At 42.0% G+C, this 20,964-nt stretch overlaps 1 protein-coding gene across 1 annotated transcript in view; it reads left to right on the plus strand.

Annotated features, from left to right (window-relative positions):
* Window positions 1–20,964, plus strand: part of MID2 (midline 2) — a 213,923-nt gene that overhangs the window by 192,293 nt on the left and 666 nt on the right. Inside the window, exons 8-9 of the mRNA XM_075259369.1 lie at window positions 2,489–2,650; window positions 10,068–10,275. Coding sequence (XP_075115470.1) covers window positions 2,489–2,650; window positions 10,068–10,275 — 370 coding nt within the window. The remainder of the gene's footprint in view (window positions 1–2,488; window positions 2,651–10,067; window positions 10,276–20,964) is intronic.

The raw sequence follows: 20,964 nt of genomic DNA on the forward strand, positions 1-20,964 counted from the left end.
GATACAGTCTGAGAAAACTGGGAGGCCGCTCTTGCTCTTGTAGTTCAATACAGGAACGTACTGCAGCCTCCCAAAAATGGCCGCCAGCCGACCGCAGTATGGCAATGGTACTTCCTTTACAGGCCATGTCATGTCAAATTCATCAGTCACGTGACCTGATCGAAGTTCAATTCCATGCAAGTGAATGGGTTGAACTGCAATACCCAGTATTCAATTAAAATGTCTCTGAAAACCCCTATAACGTGTTTATAAAAACAAGGACATGCTGTTGGTTTAGTGTCCCCAAATCTGTTGACATGTTCCCTTTAAATGAATAAAGTTTATTAGAAGTAATTAATAAAAATAAAAAAACTAAGTAACAAAATGAATACAAATAAATTACATATAAGACAGGGGAACCAAAACTACCAGAAAATCAATGTGGAAGGTGCGTGGATCATACTGGTGCAGGGCATAAATAAACATACAATGTTGCTCTAAATTATTCAAGAGAAAATGTCTCAATGTAGCATAAATGTAAAGATAAACCATAAACCCCTCAACCAAAATCATACAATTGGGGTGCAGGGTCTACAATGCAACAAGTACATATATAATAGATATATAGAACATCAGTCTTTCTGAAACAGATAGCAGTAAAGAACAGTGACCAAGTGTGTGCATAGTAATGAACAAGGCAAAGTCTAACAGTAAAGCACAAGAAAACCTGGTCAAGTTCCAAACATCATCAAAGTAGACCCACAGGAAAAAAGCACCTTTAGTAAATCATAATGAGACCTTACCACAAATGTACGCGCCCCGACGCGCGTTTCGCCGATATGGCTTCGTCGCCGGCAGCCATTTTTGGGAAGCCGCTCTTGCTCTTGTAGTTCAATGCAGGAGCGTACTGCAGCCTCCCAAAAATAGCCGCCGGCCAACCACAGTACACTCCTGTATTGAACTGCAAGAGAAAGAGTGGCCTCCCAAAAACTGGTTGCTGGCCTGCGGCCACTTTTGGTTGGCCGCTCTTGCTCTTGTAGTTCAATACAGGACCGTACTGCGCAGGTGTTGGAGGTTGAACCGAGACGGAAGACAGAAGAGGCGGGGTTGCAGCTGAAGATGGAGGCGCCGCTGGAGAGAGCTCTCTGGCAGCAGTGGGAAAGCCCCCATCGCCGTTTGAGCGCTGGGGCCGCCCCCATTGCTGCGGAGAACTCATTTACATACCGGTTAAAACTGGTATTTCTAAGGAACAGCCCCGCGGAGACCACGTCTAAAGGTAAGAGACAAATAGCCTTTCTAAAGGCTATTCCGACGTCTAAAGCACGAAAAAAAGCGATTTGGTGGTAGAATCCCTTTAAGAAAGGCTATTCTTCTCCTACCTTTAATACTCTGATCTGCACCACCGTTACAATATTTTCTCACCGTATGCAAATGAGTCTTCAGAAAGCATAGGCATTCCCCTATGCCTTAAAAACACAAGGTGGTCCCCTGTGCTGTTCGAAGACTCTCCAGCGACGCCTCCATCTTCTTCTCCCGTTTGCCTCTTCATCACGTCATCGGCCACGTCTTCAGCTAAAAGAGCCGACTGCACATGTTTGTTGGCCATTTTCCTGTGGCCTCTTACACAAGCGTCCATTTGGCCATAGGAAAATGGCTGATGGACATGCGCAGTTGGTTCTTTCGGCTGAAGACTTGGCGAAGAGGCGGTCAGGAGAAGAAAATGAAGGCGTCGCTAGAGAGTCTTCAGACATCACAGACAGAAGTCCCCTGTTCTTTCTGAAGACTCATTTTCAAAAGACAAAAAAACACCGGAATGGCGGCCTAGATCAGAATAGGTAGGAGAAGAATTGCCTTTCTTAAGGCTATTCCTACATGATCTTAGTTCAAACAGGGATTCTAATTATAGAATCCCTTTAAGCTTACAATAAAAATGTGCTCTAATTTTAGATGTCTCGAGTCTTATGCTCATAAAACGCTGGTGACCAGAGGCTTAAAAGGTGTCATAGGGTTGTATAGTAAAACTTGGAATGGATCCTTGTACCCCCACGACTGCCAACATTAAGTGAGATTAGAATGTGAAATGTTTGTGATTTACACACAGTCAGCCATTACCCTACTCAGCACTGATGAGAGGCCGCAACCTCGAAACAGCTGTCTGCGGATGGGAACCTCTTCCTTTTGGAGGAATTATACTGGCTTGGCTATTATTCCCAGATTATGCCCTTAGGTGTCTGGTTAAGTGGCAATGATGTCTGCTACTCTTTTATACTCACGCCAGTGAGTGTTTGGCACTCTTTTTACTTAAAAGGTAACATTATTGTACAAAATCCGTCTGTTTCTGCTTCCTTTTTTTATACCTAAGCCTGACGTTTCCATCTTCTTTCATTATATGCCATCTCCTCAATTTCTCTTGTTTTTGGTGGAGTGACTAAAAGTAGAAAAATTCTGCTAAAAATAGCCCTTATTATTATCAATTGTATTTACCCACTGATATTATCCTGCTTTATAGGTCTATATAGCTCTATGGACAGCTGGATGATTGTGCCGAATATCAAGCAGAACCATTACACTGTGCATGGACTCCAGAGTGGAACACGTTATATATTTTTGGTTAAAGCAATTAACCAGGCTGGCAGCAGACACAGTGATCCGGCAAGGCTCAAAACTAACAGTGAGTATATGTTGTCTCTAGTTGTATAAGACTAACAATGCACAATGCTACGGTATGTAGGGTGGTGGCAGTATTACCTCTGGGGGATCATTACATGTGGAGGAAGTGTAAGCTGTGGGGGGCACTATTATCTATATGGGGAGGATTATTTTTTGTGGATGGGCACTGTGGGGGACATTGCTACCTTTGTGGTGTGGGAGATTATTACCTGTGAGGGGAACCTAACTTATGCGGGGAACGCACTATTTTCGGGCACTGTTTCCTATGTGGAAGGCACAAGGGAGGGACATAAAGGGGTACTATTTTCTATGTTGGGGCACAAGGGTGCAGTATTCCCTTGTGTAACAATAAGGGAAGCACTGTTACCATGTGGGTAATACAAAGAGGGCACTATTACTTTGTTGAGGGCACTGTTACTTTTGAGGGGCACAGTTTTCAATCAATAGGTCACTTAAGACAGGTACACCTGCCGTCAAAGAAGTTGTAAGGAGGTTAGGGGGCCCATACTGAACTTTCGCACCATGAGCCTTTATCTATGCCCTGGGATGGAGCTGGTGCAGCCATCATGATAGAAGGAAACAAGCTAGAAAATCTTAAAATCAGACAAGATGGTACATAATGGATACTATAATTTTAGGATGTGGGAAATTAACAGTAACTTGGTTAAATAAAAAAACACCCAAAAAACAGAATTTCCAGTTTTGAACTAATGTGTTCTCCTTTTTATTCTTGATTTTTATGTGCCTACATGTACCAGCTGGCCAATAGTGTGAGCTGGCGGGGGTACAAATGGAAGTGACCCTAGGCTAAATATATGCTTGGAGAAATGCAATGCATATATTTCCTCTTGCTTTCTATGTGTTTACGTAAAATAAGCCCTTATGTACCCATAGTGAACATGTACGTCACGGACAGGAGATAGTAGTACAGCAGCAGAAGTACAGCAGTGATATGGACACTTCAGAATTTATTAACATAGTTCACTACACTACACTACAATATTTGGATATGAATAAGGGACATGTAATTGTTTGCACTGTATGCAGTTATCTATGTCAGGGCAATACACTGTTGTATACAACCCAGTGCATACATGCTAAAAATATACCAGAAAGTGATGTGAACAGAGCCTAAAGGCCCTTCTACATGGACTGACCTGGCAGGCAATAATCAGGAGTGACTTCTATATCCCAATACAGTTTGCGCTCGTAGGCAGCACATAGTCCTTTTCACTAAGTTGCCAACAATCTAGCATTTCTTGAGTGAATGTTTTTACATTTACATGACTCAATTGTTGGGACAGCCTTTCCTAGAAATAGAATTTCCCTATAATGGACCCGATAATTGCAGCAAGTAAAACGACTTTAATGGCAAAACTTATATTGAGGCAAATGAGCCTCAGTAAAGGAATAAAGGAGATACTATAACAGATAAAGAGATTATGTAAAAATTCCCCTCAACACACTGGGAAAGCCTCTCTGTGTAAACTATTATAGGCCACAAAGATGCTTCTAAGTTTCAGACCCCTTATTGTATGACCATTGTATGACCAAAACAGAGTTTTCTGTTGTTTCCATTTCAATTAAGATTAAAAAAAACTTCAATACCCATATAGTTTAGATTTTTCATTATGAGGTCCATCTCCCGACATTCTAGCACCACGATATTTCCTTTATTTATGCCACTTTTGTGGCAGATCAATCACCTCACAATTATCTGCTACTTTGTCTTGGTTATCACTTAAAATCTGAAACAAATACATTTACCTTATATACTCGAGTATAAGCCGACTTTTTCAGCACAGTTTTTGTGCTGAAAAAGTCTGCCTCGGCTTATACTCGAGTCAAGGTGGGCGGCCGCTGGAATTTCAAACAGCAGAAGTACTTACAGTACTTGTGCTAGCAGGCCCAGAACGCAACCTCTGCTCCCTTGCTCTCCAGACCCCCCACCACCACCACCACTCCATCACACGCCGGGTGACGTGGCCACATAACCTCAGGCCTGCACCGACGTGTATTTGTGTTCCTGGCCTGCTACTAGTATTACCATAAGTACTTTTGCAGTTTGAAATGAACAGCATCGCCATGCTCCTGCTGCCGTTGGTTCCCTGCAGCGGCAGGAGCGTGGCGAAGCTGCGGCCCCCGGCACCTGTATGCCAGGTCCGGATGCCGGGTCTGTAACTATAATGGCTCCGCTCATCTGCAGAGCGATTGCCATAGCAGCCGGCATCTCCGCTGTAACTCTTACAGAAAACTCTTACGGAAACTCTTACGGAAACCTGCATAACGGAGATCGGGCGCTGGTGTGAACCCGCCCTCAAAGTAGAAAATTACTGTGAAACACATACACATTAGGTATCCCTGTGTCTGAAAGTGCCCGGTCTACTGAATAGGAAAGGGGTTAATAGGAGCACTGCAGATCCCCTATATTCAGCCAGGCTGAATTCCAAGTGGGGGGAAAAAAACAGTCCTCAAGCTCAGGGAAGGGGCAGACAGACAACCAAAACACCCCCTCCCCTTCCCAGCACCCAGCAACTACTGCACCCAAAAACTCCGACCATTTTAATTTTTTAAATGTTCCAGTAGTTGCTGCATTTCCCCTCTCGGCTTATACTCGAGTCAATAAGTTTTCCCAGTTTTTTGTGGTAAAATTAGGGGCCTTGGCTTATACTCGAGAATATACGGTAAGTTTATAAGGGGCATGAATACTTTGGCAAGCCACTGTACATGAACACTGTGCACACATTCTAGAACTCCTAAAGATCTGATGAAGGGGTGTTACTTGTGAGGTACCAGAGAACCCCGAAATGTGTCATCTTAAATAAATCTTTTTTATTTGATAAATCAGCGTTCTAGAACTTATTTTTACCTAAGGGAGCGCGCAATTGGTGTTTTTTGGGGTATATCCCTCAGTCACTGTCCTGTGATATCCTCTGACCTTTGAGTCGTAAACTGTAGACGCTGCCCCACGTTTTTCGGTATACATAGCTTGATTACGTACCAAAAAGGCGTAAGACAAGTTGACCTATTTCTGGAGTCCACAAGGACTTATATGTGGATTTCTTATATATACCTAATTCATAATTAGCGCGGCCACGCTATACATTTCGGTTTACATGAAAACGGTGGCGTCCTTGACTTTGAAACAACAGAAAAGTTCAGGCACATTATTATTTATGTAGATTGTGTTTGTCCAGTCTCCTGTCATTGTACGGTTGTACAAATTCATGTCTGAGACTTTAGCGGCGGAATGTAAAATATACACAATTTTCTACATTAGGGATTTTTACGTAAAATTGAGCATCATCTTCTTCTCTCAGAAACATTAAACCACAGGAAACTATCATCAGACACTTTGTACTTACTATGTCCAGGGGAGACAAATGCAGTGTTTCTATTAAAACTAAATTTTCTGCCTCTGCTTAGAGGAAAGCGCTATTCACTATGAATTCTGAATTTAATTTCGTACTGCTAAAATGACTCTGCCCTTGTAGGATCTTGCAATTCATTGTGAACATGCATTTTCTTTATAAGCCTTGGCGCCTGTCTCATGCTGAAATAGCGGCCTTTAAAAGCTCAGACACTCAATAAGATTTCAAATCAGAAGTCTGACAAGCCAAATATAAAGCGTGTAGGACCATTTACCAATAAAACTCATATCTGTGGCTTCAAATTGATTTATCTGCCTGCAGCTAATGCATTACATTGCTGATACGCCGGGCATTTTATTCACTAAATGTTAAATAGGGTATGGCAGATACTTCAAAGCAGACTGTTTATTGTTAATGTAGAAAAATTGGTTCGTATCAAACATATTGTCTGTGTTCTCACAAGTAATTCTGCTCCTTGCATTGTTCCCGAATGTCCTCCAGAATGCTCCCTACAGCTTTTCTAATTGCCACTGTCAAGACACACTCACATGATGCATGTGTTGACGTGGCTGGCTCTCAAGACGCTATATCATTGTCTGCCACGTTGTGCAAAAAATGACTGTACACTACAGCACTGACTGAAAATACTTTAAAAACAATGGGATAAAATGCATGCAGTCCAGTGCAAGACCCTTAGGGTGCATTCACACTGAGTAAACGCTAGCTTATTTTGTAGAGTAAAATTACACTTGTAAATTTTGCTATCCCATTGACTTCAATGATATTTTTTTACAAGTGTAAAAATACGCCTGTAAAAAATACGCCTGTAAAAAATACGCCTGTAAAAATACGCCTGTAAAATGTCATTGAAGTCAATGGGATAGCAATATTTACAAGTGTAATTTTACTCTACAAAATAAGCTAGCGTTTACTCAGTGTGAATGCACCCTTAATTCCAAATCCTGAAATAAGTCTTGTATAAAAATATACACCTCCACCCCGATCAATTTGTATTATTAGCCCATTATGGTTCTTGTTAGGGTGCATTCACACTGAGTAAACGCTAGCTTATTTTGTAGAGTAAAATTACACTTGTAAATTTTGCTATCCCATTGACTTCAATGATATTTTACAGGCGTATTTTTACAGGCGTATTTTTTACAGGCGTATTTTTTACAGGCGTATTTTTACACTTGTAAAAAAATATCATTGAAGTCAATGGGATAGCAAAATTTACAAGTGTAATTTTACTAGCTAGCGTTTACTCAGTGTGAATGCACCCTTAGGGTGCATTCACACTGAGTAAACGCTAGCTTATTTTGTAGAGTAAAATTACACTTGTAAATTTTGCTATCCCATTGACTTCAATGATATTTTACAGGCGTATTTTTACAGGCGTATTTTTTACAGGCGTATTTTTTACTGGCGTATTTTTACACTTGTAAAAAAATATCATTGAAGTCAATGGGATAGCAAAATTTACAAGTGTAATTTTACTCTACAAAATAAGCTAGCGTTTACTCAGTGTGAATGCACCCTTAGGGTGAATTCACACTGAGTAAACGCTAGCTTATTTTGTAAAGTAAAATTACACTTGTAAATTTTGCTATCCCATTGACTTCAATGACATTTTACAGGCGTATTTTTGCAGGCGTATTTTTACAGGCGTATTTTTTACAGGCGTATTTTTACACTTGTAAAAAAATATCATTGAAGTCAATGGGATAGCAAAATTTACAAGTGTAATTTTACTCTACAAAATAAGCTAGCGTTTACTCAGTGTGAATGCACCCTTAGGGTGCATTCACACGGAGTAAAATGGAGTGTAATTTGGAGCGTTTACGGAGCGTTTACGGAGCGTTTACGTAAACGCTCCATATACGCTCCGTATACGCTCCATAAACGCTCCAAATTACACTCCATTTTACTCCGTGTGAATGCACCCTTAAGGTTTATGTGGTCTCGACTTAAACAACAATAATAATATTAAAAATTCAAGAATAATACTGACATGTTATGATTCCTTATTGCTTTATAGTAGGTTTATGTTGGCTTAACCCAACGATTTCAGGTGGTCTGGCCAAGTATCTCATGTATATGGGTTTTCGGACATGGCATGTGAAATTCTAAATGCCCAAACCATTTGTTCTTGGAGGGAGATGAACCACCGCCAATGGTGTCTGGTGTCTCCAATCTTCATTCAGAACATGCATGTTTATCAATGAGTTAAAGGGGTTGTCCCATCACAAGGATCCTATCTATACTGCTTGTTAAAGTGTATTTTCCTAAATATACTGCTTCAGCAAAACTGCTTTGTTTGTCCACTATCTTACTTTATTCAATTTATTGTTGACACAGCCCTTGATTTATCTGCTCAAAAGTCAAGTGATGTATCTGCCTGCTCTCAGGGGGGAGGGAGGAGGGGCTAAGTGCACGGGAGCAAGCCTGTGTTTCTAGCTATTCCTGTGTCTACACCACGTGACCTAGCTTCCTGATCTCAGATAGGAGAGGGGAGCTGGGACTCGTCTTCTGTTTTCCCAGTTATCAGACTAGCTAATTAAATTGTGTTCATTATGGCAGAGACAGGCAGTCTCTGTATGTAACAAAGAATGGAGTTGCTCCTGCCTGTACTTCATAGTCCAATATTGTGCATATAGTGTTGTTTGAGGACCTTTGATGACATCACAGGCCCTTCAGCCGCCCCATAGGATCACGTTATGCGGTGGGCTGAGCTACACGCTAATTTGGGTGCGGAGCTAAACAGCAGGTTGCATGTGAAACCCCGCCCACCAAATGCACAAGAAACCAGGAAGAAAGAAGATTTTACAACAGTGAAGACTGGTGAGTATGCGATGTGGGAATACCCCTTTAAGAGGAATAGCCATCAGTCTAACGGACATTTGGCCAGCATCTGTTGAAGGTATATGGTCACCTTCTATACTAATGGTGTAATGCCAGTAGAAAAAAAAGCTTTATCCATTCCATCTCCTGTTTTCTTAGAACGAAAATGCAAAAAAAAAAAAAAAAAGGGCTAGTTACTGACTCCTTTATCCAGTGGAACAAGGACATAGCATTGATTAAGTAGATCCAGCTTTCCTTATCTCTCTACCTCTTCTAAAGGATCCTTTATCAACGGGGTAACAGTTGAAGGGCTTTTCCTTAGAAGCAGGACATTATCTAAAAAAGTGATCATAGGAGGTTCAGTTAACAGGATCCCCATGGACCCCAACAAAAGACTTATGTAACTCGCAACCACCGGTGAAAAGCAGATCATGCATGACTATTCACACTATATAAAGCACTGTGGGATATCATGGTGCTTCATAAGGAAGCAAAATAAATAATGACTTATAAAAAAAATCTCTAGCTTACAAAAATACCCAAGAAAGAGTGGGATGAAAAGGGGCCACAGCGGCAACAAAAAAACTAGTTTGTCATTGGACCAGTGCACCTCCTGCCTGTTTATTTGCTGCCCTTGTGGATGTTCTAGACGCCGACACGAGCTGTTCTTGGCGTACATATTGGCTTGACTGCTGCTACTGAAGTCCACCCGACTGTAGAGGCTCCCTCCTAAGGTTGGAGGCCCCTCACTTATATGTCTACATAGTGGTTGTGAGCTAACGTCACAACCACTCAAGGTGAGCATTCTACTATCTTCAAACATGGTGTCCCTATCCGATACGATATCACACTATTAGCGCTTGGTGCTGTTGTTGTTTTTTCTTTTCAGTGCATGGGATGAGAAGGAGTCCCGGGAAATGCGATTTTGACCGCAATTTACTGGATACTAGGGTGACTTGCTATCTCCAAAGTCTCCTGATGAACTAGAATACTCTAGGGAAACGCGTTGAGACTGAAATGACAAGACTCCATGCACATTAGACCTATATATGCAATGTCCATGAGTCTGCCCCGAGTGGGGAATGAGATTTCACAAAATAGGCTGTGGAATTCTATTTGTTGTTCTATTTGTTCTATAAGCTGCTCTTTATGTATGGATTAAATAATCACATATGTTTATTTTATTTTGTCTACATCTGACTATAGGTCAGCCATTTAAAATTGATCCCAAATTTGCACATAAGAAGCTAAAAATAACCAATGATGGAATGCAAATGGAAAAAGAAGAAAGTTCCCTGAAGAAGAGTCACACGCCAGAGCGCTTTAGTGGAACAGGGTGCTATGGAGCAACAGGCAATGTCTTTATTGACAGTGGATGCCATTACTGGGAAGTAGCTGTAGGAAACTCCACCTGGTGAGTAAATCAGGGTAGTATAATATATTTTTTGATATCTGCCATTCCGATTGAGGCCACAGAAGTTTCAGTTAGCTCTCAAGCATGCCTGGACTGCTGACTACTTGGAGGCAAAACTCTTGACACTTGTAAGGAGCCAGGACTGAAAGGAAGTTATGTGACTCTTTCACTTAATCCTTTTATAAGCACAATACAATAATTGCCTATGGCTATGTCTTGTTCAGTTTAGGTTGTGACAGACAGCATAGAAAGCCTTCGTGTTAGCTTTATTTTCCTAGAAGCTTTTGAAGATGTCACTGTCATATAAGGTCTCAGAGAATGCTAGGAGAACATGCTCTGCCTTACAGTACTTTTAGTCTCTGTATGTAGATCATTGCAATGTTAGCATTGTTATGTGCGATTATATAGAAAAAACAGAGTTCAGATGTGCTTACTGCTCTGCAGTGTATGTCATTGTAATCCTGGTTCTATTCCTCCAGTGCACTAAATATCTGGCGGCTAAGCAGTATATATATAGAATCCAAGAAAACAAAGTAATCCAGCACTTGGAATAAAAATGTTTTAATCCATAAAGCATGTGATAATCCTTTAACACATAATGAAGTGAGCAATACAGCCATGGTAATCCACGACTATGCGTTTCGGACCTGTGTGGTCCTTGATCATAGCAAAATGTAATACAATTAATTAGTTTTTGATAGCTGTACTCACCAATCCCAATGGCAGATTGCTTTGAGTTCCCTGTAAGTATCTAGAGTAAGAAGTAGCACACACTCAGGGTATGTGACATGAAAATATAGGGCACAGGTATTTATCAGATATTACATAAGACTTATATGCAGAAGTGCAGATTGGTGTTACTGGTCAGGTGCGGGGCAGTACTTTGGTGGCGAGGCACAGCACATGCACAAATGGACAGTGTGGACAGTTGAGTATAGTGTCATACTGAAGGGACTAGGACCCACTGAGAAACTTGTTCTGGGGGCCCACCCAAAAGCTTCCTGCTAATATAACCTACACAACAACTCCTTCTCTGAAATTTTATATATGTGCTGAGTATCCAGCAACCAGCGCTACATATTATTATATTACCTGTGTCGTAATTTCCTATAGTACTTTGCATGCCCCACATAGTGTAATATACTCCCTAGAGCCCCCCCCCCCAGTATAATGCTATACAGTGGCTTTACACAATATAAAAAGCTTTACTGAGGTCCCATAGTATAATGTCTCACAGTGGCCCAAACGGTATAATCTGCTCCACGGAGCCACCCACAGTCAGGGGTGAACCTAGAGTTTGTGCCGCCTGAGGCGGACGTCAGAAAGCCGGGGCCGCCTGAGGCGGACGTCAGAAAGCCGGGGCCGAGCGGAGGGGGCGGAGTGGAGCGAGCGTTGTTAGCAGGCAGAGAGCAGGCAGGGAGAGGACCTGCTCTCTGTTAAGCGTGAGGGGCGGCCTTTGGAGCAGCGCTGCGTCAGCAAGGCTGCCCCAATCCACCGCTCGCTTCCCATGCCGGGCTGCTGAGACGGTGATGCTAAGCCAGTCCAGGACAGCTTGTCCTGGACTGGCTTAGGTCAGCAAAAATGCCGCCCTCCCCCGGGGCCCCAGCATAGCGCCGCCTGAAGCGGTCGCTTCAGGTCGCCTCATGGGAGGTGCGGTGCTGCCCACAGTGTAATGCTTCATAGTGTCCCCACATAGTATAACATACTTCAAAGAGCCCCCACACAGTATAATGTGCCACAGTGTCCCCACACAGTACAATAACACCCCCTGCAGTATAAAATACTCCCAAGAGCCTTGAGCTGCTTCAGGCAAATACCTCAACATTAATTTTGAGGAATATTCATGAGGTTCGGCCCTCTGGACTATCTCAGTGTTATTATTATACTCTAGGGTCTCTTTGGACCACCGGACACCCAGGATAGGTGAGTATAAATGTTTTCTATTTTTACTCACCTCCCCTGGGTAGGCTTCTATTGAAAGGGCCCATGACGCTGAGCCCCTTGGCGCCGACACTAACCCTACTTGGGCCCAATGGAGGATTGTCAATAAAGAATACATTTTTATTCCAAGTGCTGGATTATTTTACTTTCTTGGATTATTTTATTAAATAACTTACACAGAGGCATTTACAGATGTACCAGTGTCAGATTTAAGCGTCAAGTTAAACTTTGCTACATCTGTATATGTTAGAATGCGCATATTATTCTTGTCAACAAGTTATTTGTCCTCATATGTTTCTGTCCATTCTTCCTGTCTGTTCTATCTGAATATGGGGGCAAGGTTGGGAGACACATGAGCACCAAAATAGAAACCTTTGTACTGAGTATTATGATAATGGTGCAGATTGGACAAAGTACATCCATTTGTTATGATTATACAGAGGAGCGTACAATGATTATGTAGATACATAAGAGAAAAAGGAAAATTGCATTTATTCATATCTCGGCCTAATTTTAGCCCATCAGTGGCACAAAATAATAAATAAAAAAAATGGAATAATAAGTAAATTTTATTTTTCCAGTATGTCATTTCACACAAACACTTTTTCTTGTGGCAATGAAAAGTTAATGGCCGCCATGTATAAGATAAGATAATCCTTTAATAGTCCCACAGTGGGGAAATTTCAGCATGTTACAGCAGCATAGTAATACAGATACAGGATAATACACAGTAATATATTACAGACATAGGCACACATATGCTGAGAAGAGAAGATATACTAGGAGTCCATAGCAGCTAAGGAACAGAAGAAAGAAAGAAGGAAGACTTCATCGTCATAATCATTGGTTCTCTGTGCGGAGTGATATTTGCTTGGTCTGATGTAGATTATACAGCCTGGTCGCGGTTGGAAGGAAGGACCTGCGATAGCGCTCCTTCTCACACTTGGGGTGAAGCAGACGGTCACTTACAGTGCTGCCATGTCCCATCAAGGTCCCATACATGGGGTGGGATTTGTTCTCCCGCATGGAGGTCACCATGGACAGTATCCTTCTGTCACCCACCACCTGTACTGGGTCCAAGGGGCTCCAAGAAAGGACAGGAGAGAGAAAGATCAATTTAGTTTGTAGCAGCTGTAACACAGGCAGCCACACATGGCGGCGCCATCTTGAATATGCTTATTAGTGCAAGTGGAAGTCAATTTTCCAGTTACAGTGGGGCAAAAAAGTATTTAGTCAGTCACCAATAGTGCAAGTTCCACCACTTAAAAAGATGAGAGGCGTCTGTAATTTACATCATAGGTAGACCTCAACTATAAGAGACAAAATGAGAAAACAAATCCAGAAAATCACATTGTCTGATTTTGTAAGAATTTATTTGCAAATTATGGTGGAAAATAAGTATTTGGTCAGTAACAAAATTTCATCTCAATACTTTGTTATATATCCTTTGTTGGCAATGACAGAGGTCAAACGTTTTCTGTAAGTCTTCACAAGGTTGGCACACACTGTTGTTGGTATGTTGGCCCATTCCTCCATGCAGATCTCCTCTAGAGCAGTGATGTTTTGGGGCTGTCGCTTGGCAACACGGACTTTCAACTCCCTCCAAAGGTTTTCTATAGGGTTGAGATCTGGAGACTGGCTAGGCCACTCCAGGACCTTGAAATGCTTCTTACAAAGCCACTCCTTCGTTGCCCTGGTGGTGTGCTTTGGATCATTGTCATGTTGAAAGACCCAGCCACGTTTCATCTTCAATGCCCTTGCTAATGGAAGGAGGTTTGCACTCAAAATCTCACGATACATGGCCCCATTCATTCTTTCATGTACCCGGATCAGTCGTCCTGGCCCCTTTGCAGAGAAACAGCCCCAAAGCATGATGTTTCCACCCCCCTGCTTTACAGTAGGTATGGTGTTTGATGGATGCAACTCAGTATTCTTTTTCCTCCAAACACGAAAAGTTGTGTTTCTACCAAACAGTTCCAGTTTGCTTTCATCAGACCATAGGACATTCTCCCAATACTCTTCTGGATCATCCAAATGCTCTCTAGCAAACTTCAGACGGGCCCGGACATGTACTGGCTTAAGCAGTGGGACACGTCTGGCACTGCAGGATCTGAGTCCCTGTCGGCGTAGTGTGTTACTGATGGTAGGCTTTGTTACATTGGTCCCAGCTCTCTGCAGTTCATTCACTAGGTCCCCCCGCGTGGTTCTGGGATATTTTGCTCACCGTTCTTGTGATCATTTTGACCCCACGGGGTGAGATTTTGCGTGGAGCCCCAGATCGAGGGAGATTATCAGTGGTCTTGTATGTCTTCCATTTTCTAATTATTGCTCCCACAGTTGATTTCTTCAATCCAAGCTGGTTGCCTATTGCAGATTCAGTCTTCCCAGCCTGGTGCAGGACTACAATTTTGTTTCTGGTGTCCTTTGACAGCTCTTTGGTCTTCGAAGTGGAGTTTGGAGTCTGACTGTTTGAGGGTGTGCACAGGTGTCTTTTTATACTGATAACAAGTTTAAACAGGTGCCATTACTACAGGTAATGAGTGGAGGAAAGAGGAGACTCTTAAAAAAGAAGTTACAGGTCTGTGAGAGCCAGAAATCTTGATTGTTTGTAGGCGACCAAATACTTATTTTCCACCATAATTTGCAAATAAATTCTTACAAAATCAGACAATGTGATTTTCTGGATTTGTTTTCTCATTTTGTCTCTCATAGTTGAGGTCTACCTATGATGTAAATTACAGACGCCTCTCATCTTTTTAAGTGGTGGAACTTGCACTATTGGTGACTGACTAAATACTTTTTTGCCCCACTGTATTTGATGGCACCTAAGATCATTTAATTGCTGCAATTGTGCCTGCGAATTCAGTATCATAAGAGTATTTGTTATACAGTTTACCAAGATATGTATGAGATCTATAGGGGTAGATACCATTATATCACAACCTTGGACCTTGTGTGATAATAAGGTCTATGTAACACTATAGTGTAGGTGGAACGCCGGCCTAGATGCTCAGTGCTATATACTGTATAAAGTCCAGTATAGTTAATGGAGATCTAGTTAATGAAACGTAATATGTTTTAATATCACACAGATATTCTTAGCAATACCTTCCTATAAGTGTTACCATTCTGTATACATTCATATAGATAGAGACAACTCTTACACAGTCACAGAAAATCCAGGTCACTACGCAAGAACGGAGCTCATTTTGTGCTATAAATCAGTGTCTCTGTGCCAGTCATGGATATTTTTAGGTACAGCACTGAACATATGGAGACTGTACATATGCTGAGAGTAATAGCAGATGTTGTAGTTACAGGTTTGTATGTGGACAATTTGCATATGCGAGAAATTGTAGCCCAAACATAAATGGGAGTTTACTGAAGCCGTGGTAGTGAATAGGTAGGATAAGCAGGGAAATATAATGTGTCTCATGTATCCCCTACTATTGATCCTTCCAGCTAGTACTATTACAGGGATACTAGTCATATACATTATAATAATTAGAGATGAGCGAACAGTAAAATGTTCGAGGTTCGATATTCGTTTCGAGTAGCCCCTCAATATTCGACTACTTGAATCGAATATCGAACCCTATTATAGTCTATGGGGGGGGAAATGCTCGTTTCAGGGGTAGGCAACGTTCGATCAAATTATACTTACCAAGTCCACGAGTGAGGGTCGGGCTGGATCCTCCGAGAAGTCTTCTCCGTGCAGCGTCCCCGCAGCGTCTTCCGGCTCTTCATTCACTCTGCCAGGCATTGGGCCTGGGCAGAGCCGACTGCGCATGCCCGCACTACAAGCGGACATGCGCAGTCGGCTCTGCCCAGGCCTGATGCCTGGCAGAGTGAATGAAGAGCCGGAAGACACCGCAGGGAAGCTGCACGGAGAAGACTTCTAAAGGTAGGAGAAGAACCAGTGTTGATTGGCCGACTGTATAGCATTCGGCCAATCAATGCTGGTTCTGCATCGAACTTTTCCATTCGAATAGCGAGTGGTACTCGATCGAGTACGAGTATTTTGAATACCGTAGTATTCGATCGAAAACCTACTCGATCGAGTACTACTCGCTCATCTCTAATAATAATACATCGGGGAGCATTCAGACTTTCTAATACATTGCTAATACTTTTTAGCTGCATCAACCACGCGACATCTAATACAGTTACTTAGCAACACAGGCCTAGGCTAGCGGGTGACACTTCGGGATCTCTCCTTGAATCCCTCACTATGTAGGGCAGGTATATTGATATATACTACAGACCCAGCACAAGATCATGGATTTTCTTTATTTTAATGATTTTTAAGCTGAAGGGTCCTGAGTTTCGAGAGACAATGTCCCTGCTGTTCAGGAAGATTCTTATGAACATTCAACCACATGAAAGCCATAAAATCTTCACCGTATAGTGACACTTCTTTGTAGTACAAGTAAATCTTACTATGTTTTTGTCCCCTGTAGTACAGGATTTCACTACTCGGCCTCACCTATATATACCCTAGGAGTGGGGTTGAGCCGATCTTGAGATTTCAGGATCGATTATAAAATCCGATTTACGATCATTTTCCAGCCGATCGCGATCGTGAAATTTGCTCGATCGCCAATCGGGATCCCGATCTAGGAGCCCCATGGACGCTTTCTAGGACTTCTAAAGAGCAAATCTCTGACTACATCACTAGAAAATTGGAGAAAAAAAAAATAAAAATTTGGATTTCTATTTCTATTTCAATTTTCCTTTTAATATCAATTACATTTTATAAAAGTGAAATCTTTTAAATCCCAAAGTACCTTAACTTGAGTTTTTAATATACGGATATGATTGACTGGCTACATAATTTTTTTTAGCAAATCTAATTTAATCTTGTTTTGCGTAATTTTAATATCCCTATCTAAGTATAAATCTGGCAGCTTATACCCACGTGGCCATTTTTTTGCACCAGGAGATCTTTTACTTTATTCTCTTATGTGGCGTATACGGTGAATGGATGTCTAAGCCTGTTATAATAACTTTTAATGGTCCAGTGTTCCTCCTGCTCTCTGCCTCCCGCCCGCCTCCGGGTCCTACACTATGTGGTCAGTTGGTTCCTGACAACTTCTATTACAATGATGCTGTCGACTCTGCTTAAAATTCTCACACACAGTCTGTTTAACATGCAGCGTGCAGACCTCAGACATTCATTTTTAATAAGGTACATAGCACTTCAGGCTTTCTAAGCGTAAAAAAATCCCATTCCTTGCTGCAGAGGTGTTCATAATGTTTAGGTTCCAGTGCAAAGGAAATCTGTTTTGCCGAGTTAATAAAAACCCACAAGCAAAATCTCTGCTTATTGTGAATGTATTACCCAGAATCCCTTTCCTGTGACACTGTGCAGTTAATACATTTTTAACATTGTTATGCATTAGTCAGAGATTAAGCAGAGAGATACATCAGTAAAGTGTTTACCTCTCGCTGACTTTTAGTAAATGGCAGTTTAGAGAATTCCGCACTCTTAACATGAACATCTTCGCTCTTGGCAATGTTGGGGTCAAAAGTATTGTGCATTCAATGTATTCTGTAACCTGGTTTATTCAAGATGGGACTCCACATCCATCAGTATCTGTCTCCAGATCGGTTCACATTTGTATCATTGTGGTTTATCCAGAACATTTATTGTCATTATTTCCGTGGATTTGGCACATCAAGTAAATTCTTACATGTAGGTTTCCTTATCCAAACTGCTTCCCTGTAAGGATGAAACACATTCAGGCTTTCTATTATGAAAAGATGCCCTTATGAGCCATAGAATACATTCTGTTTACGTTCACACTTGCGCGTGCTGTGATTCCGCCAAAACTGCAGGAAAAACAGCTTGGGGATGGGGGTGAGTTTAAAAACCCATTCCTTTCAATAGGTTTTTAAAGCAAACCGCCAGTGTCCATATGCAGCCTCTCCGCCGTGTCCAACTTTGTGTCCGCCAGTGTCCATATGCAGCCTGTCCACCGTGAAACCACTTTTTTTGCACGGACATAAAGTCCTGCATGTCCAACTTTGTGTCCGTGCAAAAAAGGCGGTTTCAGGGTGAGTTCACACTGAGTATACGCCAGATTATTCTGAACGTAAAACACGTTCAGAATCAGCGGCGTATAAAGCAGTTTCCATTCATTTCTATGGGAGCCGGCATACGAGCACTCCCCATAGAAATGAATGGGCTGCTTTTTTCACTACGAGCACTCCCATTGAAATGAATGGGAAATGCCCGCGTGTACGGTTAGCACTGCTCATGCCGAGCCATACACACGGGCACTTTCCATTCACTTCAATGGGACTGCTCGTAGTGAAAAAAGCAGCCCATTCATTTCTATGGGGAGCGATCGTATGCCGGCTCCCATAGAAATGAATGGAAACTGCTTTATATGCTGCTGATTCTGAACGTGTTTTACGTTCAGAATAAGCTGGCTCAGTGTGAACTCACCCTCACAGTGGAGAGGCTACATACAGACTGTATGCCCTTAAACCAAATTTAGCTCTTAAATTGGTTTAAGGGCTTAATAAATCTATCCCAATATACTGTATAAGCAAATTCTATGTACAATCTGCCATATGGAAGCCATGGACATTTGCTACAATCTTGGACAAATACAGCCATTTTGGATTGGATGGCCTTTGTTTCTCTGCTGACCAGTCTAAAAAAAAAAAGCCTCCCATTTATTTTCTGCTAGCTTTTTTTTTCCACTAGCGGAATTTTCCGCGAGCAGAATATTCTGCTAGTGGAAAAAAAAAAAAGCTAGCAGAACCCATTGAAATCAATGGGAGGCTTTTTTTTTCAGCGTGAAAAATTCCACACCAAATTCTTCACCATTTTCCTCCGTGTGAATGGATCCTAATAGTAAATATGGCAGCAACTTTATATAAGTATTTTATCTAGGCCTATTGGAAATGCCTGTCCTATTTTCTGCAGTGAGACATTCAGTGAACACCCAATTAAATTATTGACCTCTACATTGAAGCTCCCGGTAGCCCCTGGTGCCAGTTGTAGCTCTATATCTGCTCATTGATAAATTGTTTCACATAAACTATTCTGTTTAGGAGCCTTCTGTGCTACATCTAGATTAGGAACATTTCAGGTTTCTTTAACTAAGCTAAACAAAAAACTTGAAACTCTTCAGTAGTTGATACCTTTTTTAATGGCTAACTCATAATGATGACAGATATAACTAGAGATGAGCGAACAGTAAAATGTTCGAGGTTCGATATTCGTTTCGAGTAGCCCCTCAATATTCGACTACTCAAATCGAATATCGAACCCTATTATAGTCTATGGGGGGAAAATGCTCGTTTCAGGGGTAGGTAACGTTCGATCAAATTATACTTACCAAGTCCACGAGTGAGGGTCGAGCTGGATCCTCCAAGAAGTCTTCTCCTTGCAGCGTCCCCGCGGCATCTTCCGGCTCTGAATTCACTCTGCCAGGCATCGGGCCTGGGCAGAGCCGACTGCGCATTCCCGCACTACAAGCGGACATGCGCAGTCGGCTCTGCCCAGGCCCGATGCCTGGCAGAGTGAATGAAGAGCCAGAAGACGCCGCGGGGAAGCTGCACGGAAAAGACTTCTAAAGGTAGGAGAAGAACCAGCATTGATTGGCCGACTGTATAGCATTCGGCCAATCAATGCTGGTTCTGCATCGAACTTTTACATTCGAACAGCGAGTGGTACTCGATCGAGTACGAGTATTTCGAATACCATAGTATTCGATTGAATACCTACTCGATCGAGTACTACTCGCTCATCTCTAATTATAACGTTTCGAAGCTCTCGGATTCTTCTTCAGATATAACTTATATCTGAAGAAGAATCCGAGAGCTTCGAAACGTTGTAATCTGTCATCATTATGAGTTAGCCATTAAAAAAAGGTATCAACTAATCAACTACTGAAGACTTTCAAGTTTTTTTTTTAATATTTTCTACCCACTGGCTAACACGGTACAAAAACAACATTTTCCTTACCTAGGCTAGTCAGATATTTTTTTTTATTCTATTTTTCTTGTATTGTGAATATGATTCATTAATCTGGACCCCTAGGCAACTACAAGACTCTTATTCATAGTGGCATCTACTTACATCATCACTATGTATTGCTAAGGTTACCTGCAGAGTCAATTAATTAGACACACGTTACGGTAATCGGTGACTAAGGCCTGGTTTGGAATACCGAACGCATTGACAAGTAGTGAGCAATGAAAGCACATGGACCCCATACACTATAATGGGATCCGTGTGTTTTCCGCGCGGCGTCCGCACGAGTCATGCAGAGGGAAAAGTACTTAATGAACTACTTTCCTCCCTGCATGACTTGTGCCAACAGCATGTGGAAAACACACGGACCCCATTACAGTCTATGTGGTCTGTGTGGTTTCATTGCTCATCGCTTGTCAAAGCATTTGGTATTTCATTCGGGGGTCCCATGTGAACCAGGCCTAAGTTTAGACTGCCCAGTCTGAGGCATATAGTAGTAACAAAGGCCTTGATCCCATCAGTATATCGCTTTCTGGAAGTCTTTCACTGTACGTTCTGACTTATTATTAATGGCATTACAGTGAAGTTTTGATTTACTTGTCGCAGTGCTGGACACACCAGGTTTTTGTATCACTTGCATGTATTTCTACACTTCTCATAAACCCACCCTTTATCAGCTGCAGTCAGCGCCCAGGATGTGGTCTGCACAATGCCGTGCGTGCACAATGTACTCTTCAATATCCATGAGCTTCTTCTCC

This window comes from Leptodactylus fuscus, chromosome 11, assembly GCF_031893055.1.
Source record: "Leptodactylus fuscus isolate aLepFus1 chromosome 11, aLepFus1.hap2, whole genome shotgun sequence".
In the NCBI taxonomy this organism is placed as follows: domain Eukaryota; kingdom Metazoa; phylum Chordata; class Amphibia; order Anura; family Leptodactylidae; genus Leptodactylus; species Leptodactylus fuscus.